We start from the raw sequence: 23,279 nt of genomic DNA, 5'->3' as shown, positions 1-23,279 counted from the left end.
GAGTTAAGTGAGGATGGCACCATGCAACTGGTCAGTCTTATAATGTCTATGAGCTCAGTTTTCTATGAGTGGAAAAAGCTTTTTAAAAATAAATAGGTTTGCTTTCAAATAAAACTAAACAACAACAACAACAAAAATCCCACCTCAAATGATTTCAAGTTTGTAATTAAATTTCATTTGAAGAGAAACACCTCTTCACTGTACCACCATGATATACTCAAATTCATTGCTGGGTTTTTATTTATTTTAGCATCTGGAATGCCTTTGCCTGCTTCCATCAAAATCATTTTAAAGCGAGGGTCAATCTATCTTCTCTATCGTCCACGGGGCCTTTCTTAATACTCTCATTCCTATTGATTTTTCCCTTTTTGTAATTCCTGCAGCATTTTCAGTATTTACTAAAAAAATCTGTACTTATGTTTTCTTGTTGTTTTATAATAAAAATGGCTAATTATTAAATACTTTAAAGGTGCTAGTTCCTATAAGAGACGATATACATATATATTCTCTATACTTGATCTCTACAGTAACCTTGCAAAGGAGGCAGTAACATCACCATCACCCTATTTTATCAACTGACCTGCAGATGGCTTGCTTGGTTTGTTTGCTTGCTCACTCACTTCATCCATCCATCCACCCAGCCCCCTCCCTCTTCAGGTTCTCCTATCTCACTGGCTGCTTCATCTCAGCCTTTTCTGCCAATTCTCTTTTCTCCTCTTGTTTTCTAAGTGTTGGAAAATTCAAGGGTTGTGCTCTTGGGTGACATTCTTCACTTAATCTATTGGTGATCTCAACCAGTTTTTATGGCTTTATACAGTCTCTATATAGTGATAACTCCCTGAATTATATTTCTATCTTAATTTCTTTACTGACTTCCAGACTTTTAAAGCTTTCTCAAATTTAGCATGTCCTAAACAGAAGTCTTGATGCTCCCACCAAAGCTGTTCCTTCTTAGTTTTCCATCTCATTAAATGGTAAATCTATTCTTCCAACTGTTTAGTACAAACACCTTAGAAACAGCCTCTTCTCATCTAATCCACCAGCAAATTATGTTGTTTCTACCTCTGAAATATATCCATAATTCAACCAATTCTCACTACTCCCTCTAGTATTACCAAATCCACATTACTGATATGTCTCGCCTGAACTGGTTATTACCACAACCTCCTAGTGGTCTCTGCTTCAAACCTCGCCCTTCTATGATTTATTCTCTACAAAGCAGCTAGGGATCCTTTGAAAGTCAGATCATGTCATTCCTGGTCTCAGTCCTCCAGCTTCCAGGGCTTCTGATCTTACTCCTAGTGAAAACAATGTCCTTACAACTCCCTTAGGTTTCACATAATCCAGCTTCCTGCTATTTTTCTAACTCCAATTTGACTACACTTCTGACCTATGCTGCTACAGCTGCACAGGCCTCCATGGAACTTCTTAGAACACACCATGGTCTTTGCATTTGCTGCTTCCTCTGCCCAGAAACACTTTCTCTAGAAAATTGTGTGGCTCATTCCCTTCACTTTAGGTCTATGTTAAAATGTTGCTTACAGGAAGGCATTTCCTGACCACCCTATATGACTAACCTTGAGCATTCTTTTCTGTGCACCCCCACCCCCGCCCGCCACTTTAATCTTCTTCACAGCACTCATCACCACCTGATACAGTGTATATTTTTCTTTACTGTTGGCCTTCTTCCACAAGAGTCACTGCCATGGGGGCAGGGACTTCTTTCTGTTTTGTTTACTGCTCTCAGTGCATGGCACATTACAATGTTCCATAAGTATTTGCTGATTGAAGGAAGAATGAATGAATTCAAATATCTTCTTTTTAAAGATTTTATTTTTAAATAATCTCTACACCCAACATGGGGCTCGAATTTACAAAAGAGTTGCATGTTCTACTGACTGAGCCAGACACTCCTCAAATACCTTTTTAAAAGTGCCTTCCATAAGCTAGGCACTAAGGTAGTAAATGACAATAAAAACAAAATCAAATAATAATTTATTGTGCTGGACCCTTCATGTGTATATTATTTTATTTAATCCATTCAACTGACTTTCTTCTTTTCTCTCCTTCTACATTGAATGCCTATCCTCAATCAGGAGGTATTGGAGACACTGGAGATACAGCTGTGAACACAAACAGAAACTAAATCCCAGAAAATTGAATAAGCTACCAAAGTGTTTACAGAACCCATATTCAGTATTTCTGATAGGGTAGAGCACCATGATTTCTGTGCTCTATAGGCACAAAGTCACTGCACAATAAATCCTTATTTGATTCAGCTAACCATATTGAGTTCTATATGGTCTCTATACACTGAATGTAGAGAAGAATGAGACATCTAACAAGTGATTTCATGTAGTATGCGCCTACTGTTCCAGAGTAAAGAATCTATTAACAAAGGTTATCACCCCCAAATTTTGTTACCAATGTTTTGGGTTTCTTAAAACAAAATTTTTTAAATATAAGTTTGTTGCTTTCATTGTTACATACCACTCCCAAACTGCATTTGTATAGACTCATTCTATTTCCTCCCAAATACTACCCTCCAACAAATTTTTTATTTTGACAAATCTTGTCCATCTCTTCTCTCAAATCCACAGATTCCTCATCTCTTCTGTAAACCTCTCCACAGACTAACCCAACCTGGGTTGGTACTTTCTACCATCTGTTCTCTTTCTACCTGCCTCAATACTTAAGACCAATTTCCTTTGGGTAGGCATGTGTTGGGTTCAATCAGGTAATAATGAAATAGGGTGTAATAATTAACTAGCCGTCATTCCATTTACACTATTACCAAAACTAACCACCTGTTACTTTATGTTCTGCCTTTCTTAATCATCATAGTTGAGAGTGCATCTTTCTCAGGAAGAAAGTGGATTTGTGTGTGTGTCTTGTATCTTTAGTTATCTTTACTTGTCATGTCTCATCTCTTTATACTGTAGTGCCTCTTTAAGGACAAAAAGAGGGTCTCATAATCTTTGTTTCTACATAATATGTGGCTCAAGAGCTTCACATAGAGAAGTTGTTTAACAAACAGGTTTTTTTTTTGGCTCTTCTGGCCAGAGATCTAAACTCTAAACAGTTCAGTTGAACCTGGATCTCCTATGTGAAAAAGCTAAAATATAGAAAACTTACAATATTTTTCATTTATTATTCACCAACTCCTCCTAGTCACAGTAGAATGTCTTAAAATAATCAACTTGGAAAATGACTTCAATTCATTAATCAACTAGTTTACTTGGCTTAAATGATTATTCATGCTTTCAGGGTACTACTCTCTTCTTCCAATAGACTATGTAAATTCCTCAAAGATAGAGTCTCTACTTTCTAATTTCTCCTTAGCAGCAGTATCTATTAATGTACTTCACGTATGGTAAGGTGCTTACTAAATCTTGCTCATAAACATAAAGGGGGGGAAATGAAGCTGGTTCATTTAACAAGGGAAATTCTGTATGGCAAAAAATGAGCAGTGGAGTGAATGGTTGTACCATGCACCGAAATGTGGAAAGAAGGAAAGAAACAGGGTCAAGGGATGGGAATCAAGAGCTTAGTCGGGTATGTGTTAAAACTTAAGATACCTATTATACATCTAAGGGGAGGAGATGAGCAGGCAGCCTGTTATATCAGTCTGGAGCAGAGGGGACAAGTCAGGGCCAGAGACATAAATTTGGGAGTCATCAGCATACAGATGATTTTCAAAACCATGACTGCTGAATGAGATCACCAAGGGAGTGGAAATGGAGACCAAGGCAATATTGCCTCGGGGCACTCAAACATTGCAAAAAGGTTCCCTATTGTGTCCTAGAAACCAAGTGAAGAAAGCATTTCAAGAAGGAGAGAATACCGCGTTACATTAAAATGCACTGGGGAATTAAAGAAAAAAGGTTTGAGAACTATTAGATTTGGCATTACTGGGTTGATGATTTTTGATGAGTGCCTCTGCAGTGGGGTGGAAAGCCTAATTACAGCGGGTGCAGGAGAGAATTAAAGAGTAAAAAGAATAGAGAAGGTGAGTACAGAAAAGTGTTTTGAGGAAAACTGCATTAAGAAGAACAGAGTAATGGGGAGGCAGCTTGAGAAGTGGAATTAAGAGAAGGTTTTTTTATTTTTAAGATGAAAGATGTGTTTGGATGAAGACAGAAATGACCCAGTACATAAAAAAAAAAAAAAAAAAAGGATTAACATAAGAAGAGAGGAAATAAATGCAAAAGCAAAGTTCTTGAGAAGGTGAGAAGGAAAGGGATCTAGGACACAAGCGAAGAGGCTGGCCACAGAAGAAAGCAGGGACAATTCACTCATGATAGAAGGGGAGACAAAGGTTATATGACACAAGCAGATGAACAGAAAACACAGTGGTAGAAAGAATCCTTATCATCAACTCTACTATCATCCTACTCCAAACATTCACCATCAGCTCTCTTTCCAGCTGGCCTCCTTGCATCTACTCACATTCCCCTAGTCTATCCTACATATAGTAGCCAGAGTATTTCAAAATATAAACAAGTACCCTTCATTCAACTCCCCTTCTCAAAATGGTCCAATGCTTGCCCATCTCACTTAAAAGAGAACCAAAAGTCCTATACAACCTCAGGCTATTTCTTGCTTACCTTTTTTTACTTCATCTACCACTCTCCTTGTCAACTTGGTCTAACCTCCTTGCTCTTCCATAAGCACACCAAGGCATCCTCTCACCTGAGGAACTCTGAACATGTTCTCTCTATAGTCCTCTTCCAGATATTCTCAGAGATCCTTTTCTTATTTATCCAAGTTTCCGCTCAAATGTTATTTTCTCAGAGAGGCCCTGCTGATTCTCCTAAATCTCCCCTTCCCCTGCTGTCTTTCTTCAGAACACATCACAACTTGCCATTATAACATATTCATTTACTTTTTGTTCTCCGACTATAAGGTAAACTCCACAAGGCAAAGACTTCATCTGTCTTTCAGTGGTTAGAACAATGCTTAGAACACAGCACAAAGTAGATCTCCACTATTAGTTGAATAAATGAATCAATGACTCAGAAAAATACACACGATCACTTTTTTCCCGGATTAGGAAGATTTCAAAGATTAAAACTAACTTTTCTGAGTTTCTGATTTTATGAAAGTAAACCATTATGAAAGAATGCAACTCATTAATTCTATTTTTAGAAACTGCATATAAGAAGATTAACCATGAGATGTAATATGCATTAAGCAGTTACCTGATCTTTGAGAAATTTTCTGATGTTTCGATGGGCTCGGGAACATTCTGTTAATAAGCTGAGAACCGGAGTTAGACCTTCTCTATAGCTGCTTCCCTATAAAGAAAACCAGACATACTACATTAGTTTCTAACAGTATTACTTTCCTCTATATAACTGAGTATATTAATACTCCTTTTTTGGTGGGGGAGACATTTTATGTTACCAAAGCTTTATAAACTATTTAAGAAATTATTTTCCTAACCATGTCTTCATTCTACCAGTTATCTTCATTTTTATTAATGCCCATTTTTATCCTCCCTGGATTTTCCTACATTTTGTGGGGTCCTCACTGGCTCAACCAATGGGCTTAAATAAGGCAAAGGTTTTGACAACCTACCCATACTACCCTGCTGCCTTTTAGTATAGCTACCAGACAAAGCAAATGACAGACAAGAGAAAATAAGCAGCTCACAACTAATAAAAACTCGATTTTTTTTAAAGATAGCTTTTAGGTATTATGGAAAGTATTTATCTTCAGGTTTTGTGGGCAGATAATTTTTACTTCTAGGTCTTAAAAATTACCTACATGGAAAAGTCATTAATTTTTCCTTCACTTGCAGGCACTAGTCACAGTTTTGGTGTTGCATTAACAAATTTTTTGTCTTTAAACAAGTAAATTGACTTGTTTTAGCAATTAATCGTATATTGTAATAAAATGATTTCCAGGGCATAATTATGCAGTATGTCAGCTATAAAAAAAAAAAAAGATTAAATTTAAAAATCATGTCCTGTGATGTCTGTATATATGGCACATTTACATTCTTTAGAAACATCTTCCCAAGGCCTCCATTTTATCAGCCTTACCTTGTCTATTCTCTTCTCCATAAAATTGAGTAAAACATGAATGGCTTCCATATTCATACCATTGTATACCATGGTATTGTTTTTCAAAACAGTTTCTTTCTCAGCTGTTTTATCATTGGGCAGTTCATCTAGAGTCGTTGCCTCTTGGGCTGTTTCTTCATGGGTTAATGGACAAATGAGAACATCCAAACAAGAGACCGGAACATTGCTTAAAAGGTTGACTGCATTGCTGAAAAGCAATTTAAAAATACAATATTTTAATTTCATTGAATAGTCCTTTAAGATGCAAACATAATAAGAAGTTCAGAAATGACTTTTAGGAGTCAATTAAAATTTTTCTATTTCAAAACAAGCCTTTAATATTACTTGGCATTTACTGACTAAGAGAAAATAAAGAGAACAGTTTTAAATACACATATGAGAAATTAGAAAGAACAGATGTTAAATGGACACACACAATCACATGATGTCCTGTCACTTTCTGAAATGCTAAAATAGGAATTAGTGAGCTTTAACACCATCTCTTTAGTTTTATTATGACACAATGCTAGCTTTTTTTTCCTTGGGGTTTTAAATCCTTTTGTGGAGCCACTGGTGTTTTATTATTCCTTAGATTACAACATAAAGCATTTGAGAAGCTGTATATAAGCAGCTTATCACAGAGGCAACAACATTAAAAAACCAAATATTATGGGATTAAGTTTTGTTCTTTCTAGATGTAAAAAATACAATTTTTGGATCATCTAATTTTTAAAATAGTTTTAGAGGTTTTCATTATTTATTTTTTATTTGTAATTTTTTTCAGTTTATTTATTTTATTTTTTTTAATTTACATCCAACTTAGTTAGCATATATGTCATCTAATTTTTTTAAAAGACATTATCAGAAAATAGGTAACGGTGTTTTTTTTCTCCTTTTCTCATTACCAGATCTCTTTAAAAGAGGTCCACATAGCCATTTCAAATCTCTAATCCCCTAGGCCTTTTCACTAAGGACACATGCACCTGGGATGCATACCAGTAGGGGGAACCCAAACCTTGTGTTTTTGATGTTCCCTAAAAATCTTGTTCTGTTGCTCAGCGTGTAAGAGATTAAAGTGACACTAATAATTTAAAAAATTAGACATGTTCTCAATTAACAGATTTTCCTTCAAGGATTATTTCATATTCTTTCATCTAAAAGGAGAGGCAGTGTTCTCTGCTAACTGGATATTATAAGCCTGTGCCTTAGAACTTCCTGATAAACAACAATGGAAAGACAGGCATTACATTTCCTAGTGACAGAGAAGCAGATCTAAAAATAACCACATCCTGACTAAAAATAAACTCTTGCAAATGCAATTGAAAAGTCTAACCACTTGGAAACCAAACTCAGGGCTGATTCTATCTGATGCTGCCTTAATTTAGACCACAGTAGTTCATTTTAATTTAGATTATAGTGACACCCTCAAAAATAAACAAAGCAAACAACAACAAAACAGAAATAAAATATAAAATTTTTTCTTTCCTTACTCTGAAGTGTTGCTCTCATTTCCCCAAGAATGAGTATTTCCTTCCTTTTTTTTTTTTTATATTACGGAAAAAATATTTAAAAAATCAAAGTTTAAAAATTAGACAATGTAGAACAATGAGTAGTGATGTAAATGGTATCAAAAAAATCTGAACCAAGAACAAAAATAACAAGTCCTACCAATGAATGGTTCTTGGTAAAATACAAGTTACTTGGAAGTCCCCATTAAAAATCTGTCACTGCTTCTGTGATTACTACTGCTACTGTTAAATAAAGGCCCTCATTTTGATTTTTTGTAAATGATCACAATTGGTTGAAATACAATGCTTTTCCCACAAACTTTCATTTAAAAATTTTTGCAAACATCTGTAGTTCCTTATCTTGAGTTAAAAATGTTTCCCTTCTGACTTAAGCATTTGGAAACTGTTATTAAATATCACAGATTCACTGGGGATGAAAACAAACAAAAGAACTCTACCATAGAATTACTTTCTTAAAACCATGTAAGTATTGTGAAATGTTAGGATTTTTTTTCGACACATAGGGCAACAGGCACAGGAGTCCATTGATAGGATGATTTTCTAAATCTACCATAGAGAACACACTGAAAAGTTTAAGACAGTGCATTTCATTACAAAGGCATGTTTTCCTTTAAATTCATTTAAAATAAGTAGTTTCCAGGAATCCAGTAAATTTAAGAAACCAAATGCTGAGTTTGATTCAACAAATATTTGGAGCTTTTAGGCTTTTCAAGAAAAGTTCTCATTTTCTCATTTCTTATTAAACAACTGGGTTTCCAAACAACTACAAAATTAATTTTCTGGCTCACTGTGTTTGAGCTATTCTTTTTAAGTAAGGAAGGCCAGCTTTTTGAGCTCTGTCACTTCTCTGACAGTTTTATTTGTGGTAGAAGAGTGTATGAAATTCTCCAGCTACCAGGAAGTCAGTGACTATGCACAGATCTGCACAATGGTGTTTGCATTCCTACTCCAGGGGGTAGAAATACTGTGTATATTACTCTCCCCTTTTCAGCTTCCTAGAGATCATTAATCACTGGGACATGACATCCTCCCACTCATGCTCCCAGCCCCCTCCTGATATGCAGATTCAAAAGCAAAGCCTATTTAGAGCTCCTTAATGCCCTGATTAAAGCCTTGTTAGTTGTGAGAGTGGGAAGGCAATCTAAAATCCAGTCCTCTATCAATCACTGGACTAAACATAATTTAATACCAAATGACAACAAGAAGCATGATAACGGTACATGCAGACCTACAACCATAAACAAATCTTTCCTGGTTCAAACGTATCTTCTTTATACTTGGGGCTCACATATCTTTTCTTCATGGCTACAGAATTTACTTAAATGAAACTTAAGACCTCCAAAAGACTTTCAGATGTAAATTCCTACCTTTACTCTAGCTCAATTCAGTAATTATTAATTACTTGTGTCAGGCATTGTTTTATGAAGAAAAAGACAAATCCATGTCTTAATGGAGCTTATTTTCCAGCATGGAGAAAACTGTCAGTAAAAAGTAAACAAAACAAATAAGATGAATGAATAGAAGGCACATAGAAACTCATAAGTGGCCTGGGGTGGGGGTGGGGGTGGGACCAGGAGGGTAAGATAGACAAATGTAGGTTATAATTTTGAATAGAGTGGTTAGGGTAGTCCTCACTAAAATGGTATCATTTAAGCAAAGACTTAAAGGAAGTGAGGAAGTGAGCCATGTAACTATGTGGGGAAAGAGCATTTCAGAAAGAAAAGCAAGAGCAAAGGCCCCAAGTTATGCAGCAGCATGACTGAAGAACTGTAAGAAGGATGGTTTCGCTGAACTACGATATAAAGGAAAAGGAGTAGGACAGGAGATCAGATAGGTATAGGAGGCCAGATAGGTCTTGCAAGCTATTATAACTTAATTTTATTCTGGAGTGAAAAAGGAACCACTATAGGGTTTTGCATGGTGATATACTCTAATTTATCTTAAAAGGGTCACTCTGACTATTGCATTGAGAACAGATGGTAGGACATCAAAGGTGAGAAGAATCAGGATGCTACTATAATAATTTAGATGACTGAACATGATGATAACAATGAAGTGGCTACATCTGGATACATTTTAAAGGGCATTTCTTGTGAATTGTGAACTGTAAGAATTCAAGGTTCTAGCCTTAGCAAGTGGAAAGCTAGAGTTGCCATAAACTGAAATGGGAAGTGCTGCAGGAGAAGCAGCTTTTTAGGGGAACATTAAGAGTTTAATTTTGGATATGTTAAGTTTGGGTTATCTATTCGACTTCCAAGTGGAGATGTTGATAGGAAGTTAGCTATAGGAGTCTGGAGTCCATGGAGGGAGATCTGGATTAGAGATAGAAAGTGAGGAGTTTTAGCATGTGGATGATGTTTAAAGATGCAAGATGGGATCAGATCAGTGAGGGAATGAGTGTGGACTGAAAGACTGTGAGGGCTGAACCTGGGCCACTCTGTTGTCTGAGGCTGAGTTGAGGAAATTACAATTAGTGAGGTAGGAGGAAAACCAAGATAGTTTGGTGTCCTGGAAGAAAGTATATAAGCAAGAATGGAGCAACCACCCTGTCAAATGATGTGGACAAACAAGCAAGATGACAAATGACAAATGTCCATTGGATTAGCACCACAGAAGTCACTAAGAGCCATTCCAGTTGAGCAGTGGAACTAAAGCATAAGTTGACCAAATTCAAGAAAGAACAGTAGAGGAACCAGAGAGTCCACGACTGGAGGAGTTTTGCTGTAAAGAGCAAGAGAAGACTGGAGTAGCAGCGGGTGAGAAGTGTCAAGAAAACATTGGATAAGATATGGATGGAAAGACCCCTGTGTGCTGCTCTCCGCAAAGCATATCTTTTTAACACACAGCAACCTAGTCACTGTTCTCCAAATGTGCCATAGAGACATACTCATTTCTGTATTTGACCATGTTTTCTCTTGCCTAGAATGTTCTCATTCTTTAAGACTAGCTCAAACTTCCCTTCATTCTCAACAAATATTTACTATGCTACTATGCTAGGTGCTAAGTATACAGTATAAAGCAAAGGATAATGCCTCTAAAGGAGGGGCCTTAATAAGCAATGAAACCAGAAAATACATGTATGTGTGCATGGAGTGGGGTAGGAGTGTCATAAAGGGGACTGCCATGAGATGCATGTTATGGCCAGATGGGTTACTGGTGACCTTAAACCGGAGTTATGCTGGCAAAGAGGAAGGTGCAGAAGCCAGGGAAACAGATTTCCCTGATAAGGCTACAGATCATTAATAAATGCAAAATAACAATAGAAGTTTGCTCTGAAACATAAAGACAGAGGGGAACCCTGAGGGGATTCTAAACAGAGATTTGCTTTTCAAGAAACAACTCTTGCATGCGGTAGACAGGACGGACCAATCTGTTGGGTTAGTAAAACTGTCCCACAAGACTGAGCAGCCTGAGTTTAGAAGTGGAGAAGGTGGGTGGTCTGACAGATCTGGGGTTGGGTGCTTCAAGACTGGCAGGACATGAAAATGAAGGTGTACAGACAGGTTGAAATGATGAACCAATGCTTCAGAATAGAGAGAGAAGAAAGTAAGCCTCTGGGGGCTTATAGGTAGAAGAAAAAGGAATAACCAGGAGACCAGAGGTCTGGATGAGGATGGAGAATAGGTACAGTATAAGTAAGAAAGACTTTCTTCATCATGCTAGACCACAGTGAGCTTGTCTTTAAACTCTATTAGCAGTTATTATTTGGATAATTAATTCACTGGAATACTACTCAAAATCTTGTGATAGTTCTTCTATTATGGTCTTGAATTGTTATTTAACTTTTCCTAATATTTATGTCTTGTCACCTCACTTAGACTCTATGTTCCTCCAGAGTATGCACTGTGGAGATCTTCAAGCACCTAGCATGGTGCTCGGTGATAGTTCAGAAAATATCTGTTCACCTACATAAGTGTTATTCACAATAAGAAGTTAAAGAGCTAGGAGGTTTAATAACAAAAAATAAAATAAAATAAGACCCCCTTTCCCTGATCTCTCCAAAGTAAACTCTCTTGTTTTCTGCATTCCTACATAAGCTTGCTCGTGTCTGATGCAGCACTCATCAAAATAACTGCACTTATTTACTTACATGTCTGTTTTACCCCTAGTTGGTGAAGCCCTGGAGAACACAGATTGTACTGTATTCATCCTTGTTGTCCAGGAGTTCAACATAGTGCCTATTATATAGTAAGGGCTCAGTTAAAAAATATAAGCCAAAATGAAATCCAATTTTCAAACTTCTAAAAACAATCTTTATTGAAGTATAATTGAAGTACAATGTTACATTAGTTTCAGGTATACAACAGTGATTCAACAATTCTGTTACTCAGTGCTCACCAGGATAAGTGTAGTTAGCACCTGTCACTAAACAACATTATTACAGTATTATTGACTATATTCCCTATGTTGTACTTTTCATCACTGTGACTTATTTATTTTATAAACGGAAGTCTGTACCTCTTAATCTCCTTCACCTATTTTACCCATTCCCCCATCTTCTCTCCCCTCAGTTTTCAAACATTTATTGAAAGTCAGCCACGGGTAAGGCATTATGCCTAGCTAATGCTGTGGTGGTAATCATTTTGTAATATAAGTGTATCAAAGCAACACCACTGTGCTCCTTCAACAATGTTATATGTCAATTATAGCTCAATAAAGCTGGAAAAAAAGGCATATGCTTAGCATTGTAATAAGATATCATTAGGTACACTTCAATATGTGAGATAAAATAAATTGGTCTAAACAAAGAAACAACAACATGGGGCACCTGGGTGGCTCAGTCAGTTAAGCGTCTGACTTGATTTCAACTCAGGTCATCATCTCATTGTTCATGAGATCAAGTCCCACGTTGGGCTCTGTGCTGACAGTGTGCAGCCTGCTTGAGATTCTCCCTCTCCCTCTCTCCGCCCCTCCCTCACTCATGCTCATTCTCTCTCATAATAAATAAATAAACTTTAAAATAAAGAAACAAAAAAGGCAGGGAGGTAATCACTACTTTTAAAAGACACACCATGGAATACTACATGGCAATGAGAAAGAATGAAATATGGCCTTTTGTAGCAACGTGGATGGAACTGGAGAGTGTTATGCTAAGTGAAATAAGTCATAGAGAGAAAGACAGATACCATATGTTTTCACTCTTATGTGGATCCTGAGAAACTTAACAGAAGTTCATGGGGGAGGGGAAGAAAAAAAAAAAGAGATTAGAGAGGGAGGGAGCCAAAGCATAAGAGACTCTTAAAAACTGAGAACAAACTGAGGGTTGATGGAGGGTGGGTGATGGGTATTGAGGAGGGCACCTTTTGGGATGAGCACTGGGTGTTGTATGGAAACCAATTTGACAATAAATTTCATATTTATAAAAAAACAAAACAAAACAAATAACAAAGTTTAATTGCTTGTTTGAAATGTACAAGTAGAACTGATAGTATATTTCACACCAATAAAATAACATAACAATAAATTGAAAAAAATAAAAATAAAAAACACACCAGCTCTTTGGGTTCAAAAAAAAAGAGAGAGAGAAAGCATTTTGTAGATGCCAGCGTGCTAACTGAAAGAAATTAGACGGAGAGGTTAAAAGAAATTAAATCAGATCTGGTCCTTCCCTCCCCTCTCCTCAACTATCCAGCATTTAGGCCAGCCCCATCTTCCCCCTTCTAAAATAAAATGAAACCACAACCACATCCACATGCAACTGTTTTTGGCTGTTTATGTATAAGCTTGCTGATTATGAACAAGAGGGCTGAAAATACGTTCAGGAAGATAGCAGAGAAGAACAGAATTAGGATGTGTTCTTTAAAGTAGCAAAAAAGATGGCTCAAACCAACAATTTACTTGTTACTTTAAGTATAGACAAGAGGAAATGAAATAGAATAAATAGATTTTTAAAGCTATCTCACACGCTGATTAGTGGAAATGAAGGTTAAGGTCAGCTGTCCATGTGAGCTAACTCATTTTATCTCAATGTCCCTGTCCTCTTCATTGCTCTGGGGGTGGGGAAAAAAAGGGCACTGTCTTACAGAGACAGCACATCAGAAAAAGCTGTTGCCAAGGTATTTTTTTACTCACTCATTTCCTGGAGGAGCCTAGTAGGCTCATGACACGTATGTATGATAGACAGAAAAGCTTAGATGACTGGAAAATAGATTTCTCTACATGATCACAGGATATACACAGAAATAAGTTCCTAAACAAAATATCAAAATCAAAAACCAACTTTTAAAAGTTGGAAGAGATCTGGAACTAAATATTGGTTCTAAAAGCCAGTATGCTTATTACAATAATAGTTACAGAAGTGGCAGTGGCAGCCTTCCCACCTGCCAAGTGCTTCCTCAGTGCCAGGGACAATAGCTCTTTATTAATTTCTTATTGAATCATTACTACAACTCTTTGAGTTTGATGATAATGCATAATCACATACTATTCAGGTTTACCTATTTCATCATATTTGTCCTTAAATCGAAGTGTCAAAAAGAAAAAGAAAAAAACAAACTTAGAAAATAACTTAAAAACTGAAACAAAATATTACTTTGAAAAACATTCTGATTTTTTTATTTTAACTTTGCCTTAAACACACACACGATTTTCATGGCCACTACAAATAAGCAGAATTTAGTAGGTATTACAATTCTAGTCAGTTTCCTAAAATAGCTCTTTGAGGTTAAAGCAATTTTCTCTGTATTTAAATGGCTTAGCCTAGAGTCATTATTCTCCAATGATACTAATCACTTTAATTCTGATTAAAGGGACATGCAGGGCCTTTCCAGATAAACTGTCAAGTCAGCCACAACCTCAATCTCCTAGGAAAGCCTCTGAGAAACTCCTATATCCTGTTTGTGGCTCTAGGGATATCCCTTCTTATTTACAGTGTACCTAATAGAAATGTATCAAAGCAACTTTTAAGATAAAATCAAATTTAAAGAAAAGTATCTTCAAAATTTATTTAAGAATAAATATTTAAAGCAAATAATATCATTAGGAAAATAAAGAAATCTAATTACTTTTTAAAAAATCTGATTTTTAAAACTTCTCTTCTTGCTCTCTTTTGACAAATACTGGGTGCTGTGTTAAAATATTAAATTTATCAGGGGCAGTTGGGTGGCTCAGTCAGTTAAACGTCCAACTCTTGATCACACGGTCATGGGATAGAGCCCCGAGTTAGTCTCTGTGTCGCCAGCGTGGAGCCTGCTTGGGATTCTCTCTCTCCTCCTCTTTCTCTGCCCCTCCCCCACTTACGCACATGTGTGCTCTCACATCTAAAAACAAATAAATAAACATTTTAAAAAATATATTAAATTTATCAGAGAAATCTTTGGCAATGTTTTTGTAACTAGTGAAACAATTCCCCACTTTCTCCTCACATTCTTTTCCCTTTAAGTTTATTTATTTTGAGAGTGAGACAGAGAGGAAGGGGCAGAGAGAGAGAGGGAGAGAGAGAATCCTAAGCAGGCCCCTTGCTGTCACCACAGAGCCCTACGCAGGGCTCATTCTTATGAAATGTGAGATCATGACCTCAGCTGAAATCAGAGTCAGCCACTAAACTGACTGTGCCACCCAGGCACCCCTCTCTTCACATTCTTGTATGAATACCATTTAACTTATAATATGTGATTTCAAAAAAAAAAAAGCCACCAATTTACTCCTGGGCTTTCTATAAATCCATTTTTTTTAAGTTTTAGTATCTACAGTGTCTCTTGATTATGAAAAAAATTATAGTAAGTCAAAAACGCTTAATAAAATCTTTTTAGTGGTTATGATTTTTGCACTTAATCTCATTATTTTTTTTAATGTTTTTATTTTATTTTTGAGAGAGAGAGAGAGAGAGACAGAGTGTGAGTGGGGGAGGGGCAGAAAGAGAGGGAGACACAGAATCCAAAGCAGGCTCCAGGCTCCGAGCTGTCAGCACACAGCCTGACGTGGGACTTGAACCCACAAACCGTGAGATCATGACCTAAGCCGAAGTTGGACGCTCAACCGACTGAGCCACCCAGGTGCCCTAATCTGATTATTTTTTAAAGGCACTGACTCAAAAAAATTAAAGGAACTTTTGATCTCTAGCTGAAGGAAAAAAATCACACTTTTTAACTGTGAAGAAAATAATCTTTTTTTTTTTTTTAATTTTTTTTTTCAACATTTTTATTTATTTTTGGGACAGAGAGAGAGCACGAACGGGGGAGAGGCGAAAATAATCTTTTGAGGTTTGCAGGGTGGGGTACATAAAGATAACCTACCAACAAACTCAGCATAATATCAAATAATAAATTGCTGATCATAACTAAAATAATATGAATTTGATTAAAAAATAACAAGGTTACGTTCCATTTTTACACGCTGGTTGTGTTTCTATTAAGTTTTACTTAAGCCATATTTTGGAAAAAAATACTGTAAATGCTCAAAAGCTATGAAGAACCCAATTTTAAGTTTATTTGTAAAAGAGAGTTAACGCCAAAGTTATTTGTTTGCAGATTTGAATTTATTGGAGTTGTTTAAAATGCCATTTATATTCTTAAAGAATAAAGCACCCTAAGCAGTCTTATGTTAAAATCGTAAGTGTTGTTAATACAAATCTGATCTAGAATAGAAAGTAAAAGAAGGAGAAAAATGTATTAACTCAGTTCTCAGAGAATGATACATTTTAGTAGCTGTCCATTAATAGCTCCAACAGGCAAGACACAAAACTTGAACTATTTTTTATATATTAATACTTGAGACTATGACCCAATTCTTATAATAGGTTTTTAAAATTTAATTAACCCATATTGCTTAAGATACACTTTTTGGTAAATACTCTTACAATGAAATTAGTGGAAACATTAGTTTGAGTGTAGTAATTAAAAGCAGGGTTCAAATACAAGCTCTGTCACTTAATAGAGCTGTGTGATCGCAGAGAAATTGCTTAATCTTTCTATGCCCCAATTTCATCATCTATTGAAAGGGAAAAATAGTACCCACTTGATAAGGCTGGTGTGCTGATTAAAAGAAGTTAATCTTTATAAAGCACTTAGCATAATGTCACATATAGTATTCAATAACTTAAAAAAATTTTTTTTAATGTTTATTTTTTTTGAGAGAGAGAGAGAGAGAGAGAGAGAGAGAGAGAGAGAGAGAGAGAGAGACAGAGCGTGAACAAGGAAGGCGCAGAGGTAGGAGGGAGACACAGAATCTGAAGCAGGCTCCAGGCTCCAAGCTGTCAGCACAGAGCCCGACACGGGGCTTGAACTCATGAACCGTGAGATCATGAGCTGAGCTGAGACGGGCACTTAACCGACTGAGCCACACAGGCGCCCCATTATTCAATAACTATTGAACTGTGCTATTATTACTGTTGTTTTGGGTTTTATTGTTTGTTTTTTTTTTTAATTTTTTTTTTCAACGTTTATTTATTTTTGGGACAGAGAGAGACAGAGCATGAACGGGGGAGGGGCAGAGAGAGAGGGAGACACAGAATCGGAAACAGGCTCCAGGCTCTGAGCCGTCAGCCCAGAGCCCGACGCGGGGCTCGAACTCACGGAGCGCGAGATTGTGACCCGGCTGAAGTCGGACGCTTAACCGACTGCGCCACCCAGGCGCCCCTTGGGTTTTATTGTTGAATGCAACAAATGCCAAACTGTCTCCAAAGGGGACAGAATGAAAATTTGTCATCAGGGCATGGTAGTGATTTCTGACTTACCGGTTACTTGATTCACTAGAATATTTTCACTTTCCTGTGCTCATAACAACTAAAATTAGAAGCATAAAAACATCGAGAATTGATGATGTCCTTTACTGAGATATCAACACAGAAGTTACCTACCTGTGCAGCTCTTCTGTTTTGTCTTCAGTTGGACCTACGATTAGTAAACAATGGCGAAGGACAGCTGCCATGACACGGAACTGATGAGAATCACTCTACAGCAAATAAAAAAGACAAGAGGAAAAATTGGGGATTGAATGCCTTAGTGAAGGAGTCTGGTGTATTCCTGCATCCCTGGGAGCCATCTTATGGACCATTTGTCCCCCTAAACAGTCATTCTTATACCATAAATAATAGAAGTCAGGACACTGTAGACAAAATTCTCAATACTAAGTTAATAGTTACTGTCTTATATGAACAGCCACCTCCAGAAGTGGCTGAAAACCAGGAGATGCTGACCTAGCCACTCCCTTTATGGCATGTCAGGCAAAGAGAGACAAGATCAACAGCCATGCATTTCCTACTCTCTTTTACCTTAAGACCCAATTCACCTGAGGATCTTTTCCATTTTCAGAAAGTCTATAGATTCTTTTGATAGTATACTGTTAGAGTTTACTAGTGGTTATAAAAGTTCAAACAGATGTAATGCTATCAGATATTTTAACAGTGGGCTGTACATACTTAACTGCCTAATTTCTTATTTCAAAAGCAATAAATTAAAAGGTATAATCTGTCAACTTCATTAATGAGTCTTCTTAATCTCCTAGTTCCCCCAAATCTTGCTAGTTCCCCCAGAATTACCAGCAAGTGATGAAAAACAAGTGATCTGAGTTTAATCTCCTATTTTTCCAATGTTTACTCGTTGTTATTAAAGACACAGAGAGAGTCAGAGGGAAGAAGGCAAGCAGTAGGAAATAAGCTAAGTTTTGAATAATCACTTAGTTTACCTCCTCTTCTTTTAGAGATTTTGGGCCTCTTCTTGAGATTTGGGGCCATTATAATTTCTTTAATTACCTGCATCAAGGTCTCTCTCTGCTTTCAGATTTTTAGTAACTAAGAAGACATGTAAAATAAATGATAATTATAATAGAGATCCTGCATATGCTATACTTCAGGAAGTCTCCGATTACTTCAAAAACTATTTAAAATTTTAAAAACTTTATTAAAAATGTTATAAATCTAAAAACTTCAGTTTTACATATAATCTCAAGTCTATATAAAGTGAAATATACTCAAATATTATACATATATTCATATATATAACTCAGCCCTCTGAGATGATGTCTCCTATAAGATCTAACAAACAATAGAGCACAACTGCATTACTCATAATGCAGATGACAGTATTTTAAGCCTAACACCATCATATGTTCATTTGGAAGAGATGAAGGCCTCAGTAGCATAATGGTAAAAAAGCACTTCACTTGGAGTCTGGAGTCTAGGCTGTGACCTTAGACAAGTCATACAGATTCTCTGAGCCAAAGTTTCCCCACACATATCTCCACAAATATGAGACTGGTAGGGTTATAAAAGGATTAAAGAGGATGATACACATGGAAGTGCTTAGTACTTGGAATGAAACATTTGAAGGTGAGTGGAAAGGATGAGGGAAGAAGGAAACAAAAGGTAAGTAAGACTGATAGAGCTGAAATGAGTGATAGTAAAATAATCATGTGTTGGGGAAGGAATAGAGAAAAGGGGAGGGGGGTCGGTAGAATGTCAGAGACACTAGGACTGGTAGGGTTGAAACGAACGCTGTCCCATTCACTGTCCATTTTCAAATGCCTGGATCAAAATTCTCTAATATGTAAATACACTTTTGCTTACCCCAAGTTACACGAAGCACAGGAAACACATGTAAAATTCTTCCATTTCTTAATTCTTAATAAGATCATATTTTCCTCGGTTTTGAAAATTAACTAGGAATGCACTTCCTTTCAAACAAGATTTTCCTTTATTCTAGATATCACAATCATTTCTTCTCATGCTGATGTTGACAAGCCTCTTGCAAAACTATCCACTGTGGTCTTTCTATTTGCAACTGTAAACCAAAATCCTACTTCTTTCCATCCCATTTCTTCCTGTCCCAACTTTTATAATGCCAATTCCCAAGTTGTACCTATATCCTCAATGTCCTCTTTTACTATAAATCCACTAAATTCCCTTTCTCTACTCAAAACAACTGTCAAATCCCTGGATTGTTGTTTCCAATCTCAGCATCACTGATTCCTTTTCATATTCCAGGTCTCAGCTAAAATATTTCATTAGAAAAGACCATTAGAAAGACCATTTCATTAGAAAAGACCTACTTAGACCATATCTAAGTAGGTTTCTTCTTTCATTATTTTCTATCGCTATATCTTGTTATGATTCCTTTCATAAAATCATTAATTTGTACTGCCACATTTATTTACATACTGGCACTATCCATTGTTTTCTCCAGTACTCTATTACCTTTACAAGTTTAGAGTGCATGTGTTTAGTAGATGTTCAATAATTTTTAATGTAAATGGTAAGTAAAACAAAAAAAAGTCCCAGTCATAAGTGGGCAGCCAGATAAATTTTCATAAAATGAGCACATCCATATAACCAGCACAAAAATGATCCAACACTAAGATTAAGAACTCCAGAATTGGCCTCTTCAAATGACAATCTCCTGATCCTCAAGGGTAATCTGAATGTCTAACATTGCAGGTTAGTGATTTTTTGTTTTCACTGAATTTTACTTGAATGATATCATAAAATATAGACCCTTTGTGTACGGTTGTGAGATTCTTTCAGGTTGTCATGTGTATTTAGGTGCAGTGTGTTCATTTTCATCACTTGAGAGCAGTAATATTTGAGATGTAGTCTGTGGATCACTGCTGGTCCGCACCCTGTTTGCCACTGATCTGCAGTGTCATGAGTGCAGAAGGTGTGAGCATTTAGGAACTTCTCCAGTTTGACACTGTGTGTAATATTGCACTATACAAGAATTTCATTCTGAAAGCAAGGGCAAAAAATCTGATCCGTCACCAATTTGGTTAAGAAAGCACTGCTAAATACAATGAATATATCACAATTTACTTATCCATCCTACTCTTGATGGGCACTTGGATTGTTTCCAGTTTGGGACTACATTGAAGAGTACTGCTGTGAATGTACTTTCTTACATTTCATTTGCTGCATCACAGGTCATATACATATGTCAAACTTCAGAATATACTGCCAAATAGTGTTTCAAAGTGTTAATACCAATTTATACTCTCACTAGTTGTTCTACAGTTATGTCAACACTTGGTATTGTCAGTCTTTTAAAATTCAGTCATTCTTGTGGGTGTGCAGTGGTCTCATAGTTTTATTATGCATTTCCCTGATAACTAAGGAGTTTTCATGTAACTACTGGTCATTTGGATAGCTCTTTTGTGAAGTGCCTGTTCAAGCCTTTTGACTATTTTCCTACTGGGTTGACTGACTTTATTTGTATGGATTTGTATGGATTTTAATGTATTTGGGATACAATCCTTTATTTATAGATGTGTTGCAAATATCTTCTCCCATTTGGTGGCCTGCTTTTTTTACTTTCTACTCTTGATGAGTTCATTTTAATGAAGACCAATTTGTCAACTTTTGCTTTAAGATTTGGTTTTTATTTTGTCCTATTTTAGAAATCTTTGCTACTTAAGAAATGTTTGACTTGTTTAGGATAAAGTCATGAATATAATCTGTTTTCTTCTAAAAGCTTTATTATTTTACCTTTTTTAATATTAAGGTCCTTATCCATCTCAAAGTAACGTTCTATGTATGGTATAAGGTAGGGACTTAAATTTGTTTTTCCGGATGCCTGGGTGGCACAGTCGGTTAAGCGTCCGACTTCAGCTCACGTCATAATCTCACAGTCTGTGAGTTCAAGCCTCACATTAGGCTCTGTGCTGACAGCGCAGAGTCTGGAGCCTGCTTCAGATTCTGTCTCCCTCTCTCTCTGCCCCTCCCCCACTCATGCTCTGTCTCTCTCAAAAATAAATAAACATTAAAAATAAAATAAAATAAATTCGTTTTTCTTCCATACAGCCTTTCAATTGATCCAGGGCAACTTATTAAAAAGCCCACTTTTGCCCCACTGCACTTCAGTGTTACCTGTATCATAAACCAGTTGACTATATATGTGTAGGTTTATTTCGAGACTCTTTATTCTATTCCATTAGTCTATGTCTCAATAAATATTGGTTAAATGAGTGTTATCATTAAGAAGTCTTATTTAACAAAGGTTAGAATGGATACTATACTATTAGTCTGCTATGTGACTTTCCGTAAGTAATTTAAACACTCTGATCTTTCGTGTCTCCATGTGTTAAATGTAGTTAATGCTGCTGTATCACAAGGATGCTGGAAAGATTAAATATAACTGTTCTTTATAAAACATTATACAAATACAGTTTATATAACTATAATTTACTTGCTTCATCTTAATTTTGGTATTTTTAAGACATCAATATTCTCTGCTCTGAAATCATATTATCTCCAAAGATTGAGAAGAAAAAAGTCACCAAGGACAAAGGGAGGAGGAAGAGAGAGAAAGCAAATAGGCTTGTTGTGATAGTGGAAATCAAAATGAGATAACAACACTCAATTAAAAGGTAGATAAAAACTCAGAAAATTCTTTGGGATCTCTATACAGGCTTCACTTCTTAATTACAGATTCTACTACGGTCCTGTTGCTTTTTCCTTCTGTGCAAACTGTGGAAGATCTCACTTTTATTTGGTAAAGGTGTCAGTTTCCTCACATCTTTTCATTCAAAGTGTCAACTGATGTAAACAATGCCTGAGAAAGTCTGAAGGGAGAATACTGCTCACCAACCAGTCCTGATTTGGTATTGTTACCCCAGGATAGTTCTAATTTCTTCAAGAAGGCTTAGGAAACCTGTCCTGTGAAAATTTAATTTCAATCCTATAAAAAGTGAAACAGACACTCAGACACAGACACACACATACACACATGCACACATACAAATGTATGCATGCTTACCTAGAAATACAGCTGTATCTCAGGTAGCATTTTACCCTATGTTTTACCCTATTCCTTTTGCTTACCTCTACCATGGTTATTTGTCCTACTAAACTGTGTATATTTAAAAATCTCTATCTCTTTACAGTTAAAGATTTATGTATTTTACCTCTGCATCTTTTGCATCTAACATGGTGATGGGCATAAAATAACCAATGCTTTTTCGAATTAATTTGCAAGGGGAGATATAAATGTTATAAAATAGATAGTGTTAACTCTAAAAAGGCTAGAAATTACTGCTGTAAATAATGTTATTAAATGTTTTAGGCTCCTAGAGAATTTTCTAAAAGCTTTGAAAATTTAAAAGGTACCATGTATTTTTCCTCCCTCCCTGCTAACTTTGGGCTTTTTCTCCTATGTATTTCTGTATATCACATTTTTTCATTAAACAAAAACTTGCTGAAAGTCTACTCTGTACTGGGTATGTTGCTAGCAGAAAGACTATCCCAGGGAGGTCAGACATACCCTCAAAGATCTAGAACATATGGCATTTGAAACATCTCTGCATTACTGAGGTGATTCTTTCCTGTTTTTAAACATATAGAAAATATAGAGAAGAATAGTATGTAACAAACAGTCGTATATTTATCTGTGTTTATGTGTCTGATTTTCCTGTTAATCCTTTAGTTCTTTGAAGGCAGTGATGATTTCTTCATCTTGCATCTTGTATACCCAACATAGAATTTGGCACATACTGGGCACTCAATGCCTACTCAAAAATGATTCAGCAAAAAAAAAAACAAAAAAAAAAAAACAAAAAACCAAAACAAACAAACAAACAAGCATGACACAGCTTGAAGCTTTTTAAATTAATATTATGTCCTTTTCCCATATTTCCTTTAAAGTCTCTTAAATAATCATGGAACTAACCTCTTCTATGACAGTGTGACATTCCCAATTAACTTCTATGGACATTCACTGTTTTCTGTCACTCTAATACATCCTTTGACTACACAGATAGT

General features: G+C 36.2%; 1 protein-coding gene across 12 annotated transcripts in view; it reads right to left on the bottom strand.

Moving 5' to 3' along the window:
- The window catches only part of RIC8B (RIC8 guanine nucleotide exchange factor B), a 102,932-nt gene that overhangs the window by 33,952 nt on the left and 45,701 nt on the right, over positions 1-23,279 (bottom strand). For all 12 annotated transcript variants that reach the window (XM_045062269.1, XM_045062267.1, XM_023257402.2 and 9 more), the window contains exons 4-6: positions 17,394-17,488; positions 6,048-6,276; positions 5,202-5,297 (exon numbers count right to left, since the gene is read on the bottom strand). In XM_045062269.1, the coding sequence (XP_044918204.1) occupies positions 5,202-5,297; positions 6,048-6,276; positions 17,394-17,488 (420 nt within the window). The remainder of the gene's footprint in view (positions 1-5,201; positions 5,298-6,047; positions 6,277-17,393; positions 17,489-23,279) is intronic.

Source organism: Felis catus, chromosome B4, assembly GCF_018350175.1.
Source record: "Felis catus isolate Fca126 chromosome B4, F.catus_Fca126_mat1.0, whole genome shotgun sequence".
NCBI classification, from domain to species: Eukaryota; Metazoa; Chordata; class Mammalia; order Carnivora; family Felidae; genus Felis; species Felis catus.
The sequence above is the reverse complement of the archived record's forward strand: the minus strand, read 5'-3'. Positions and strand labels throughout refer to the sequence as shown.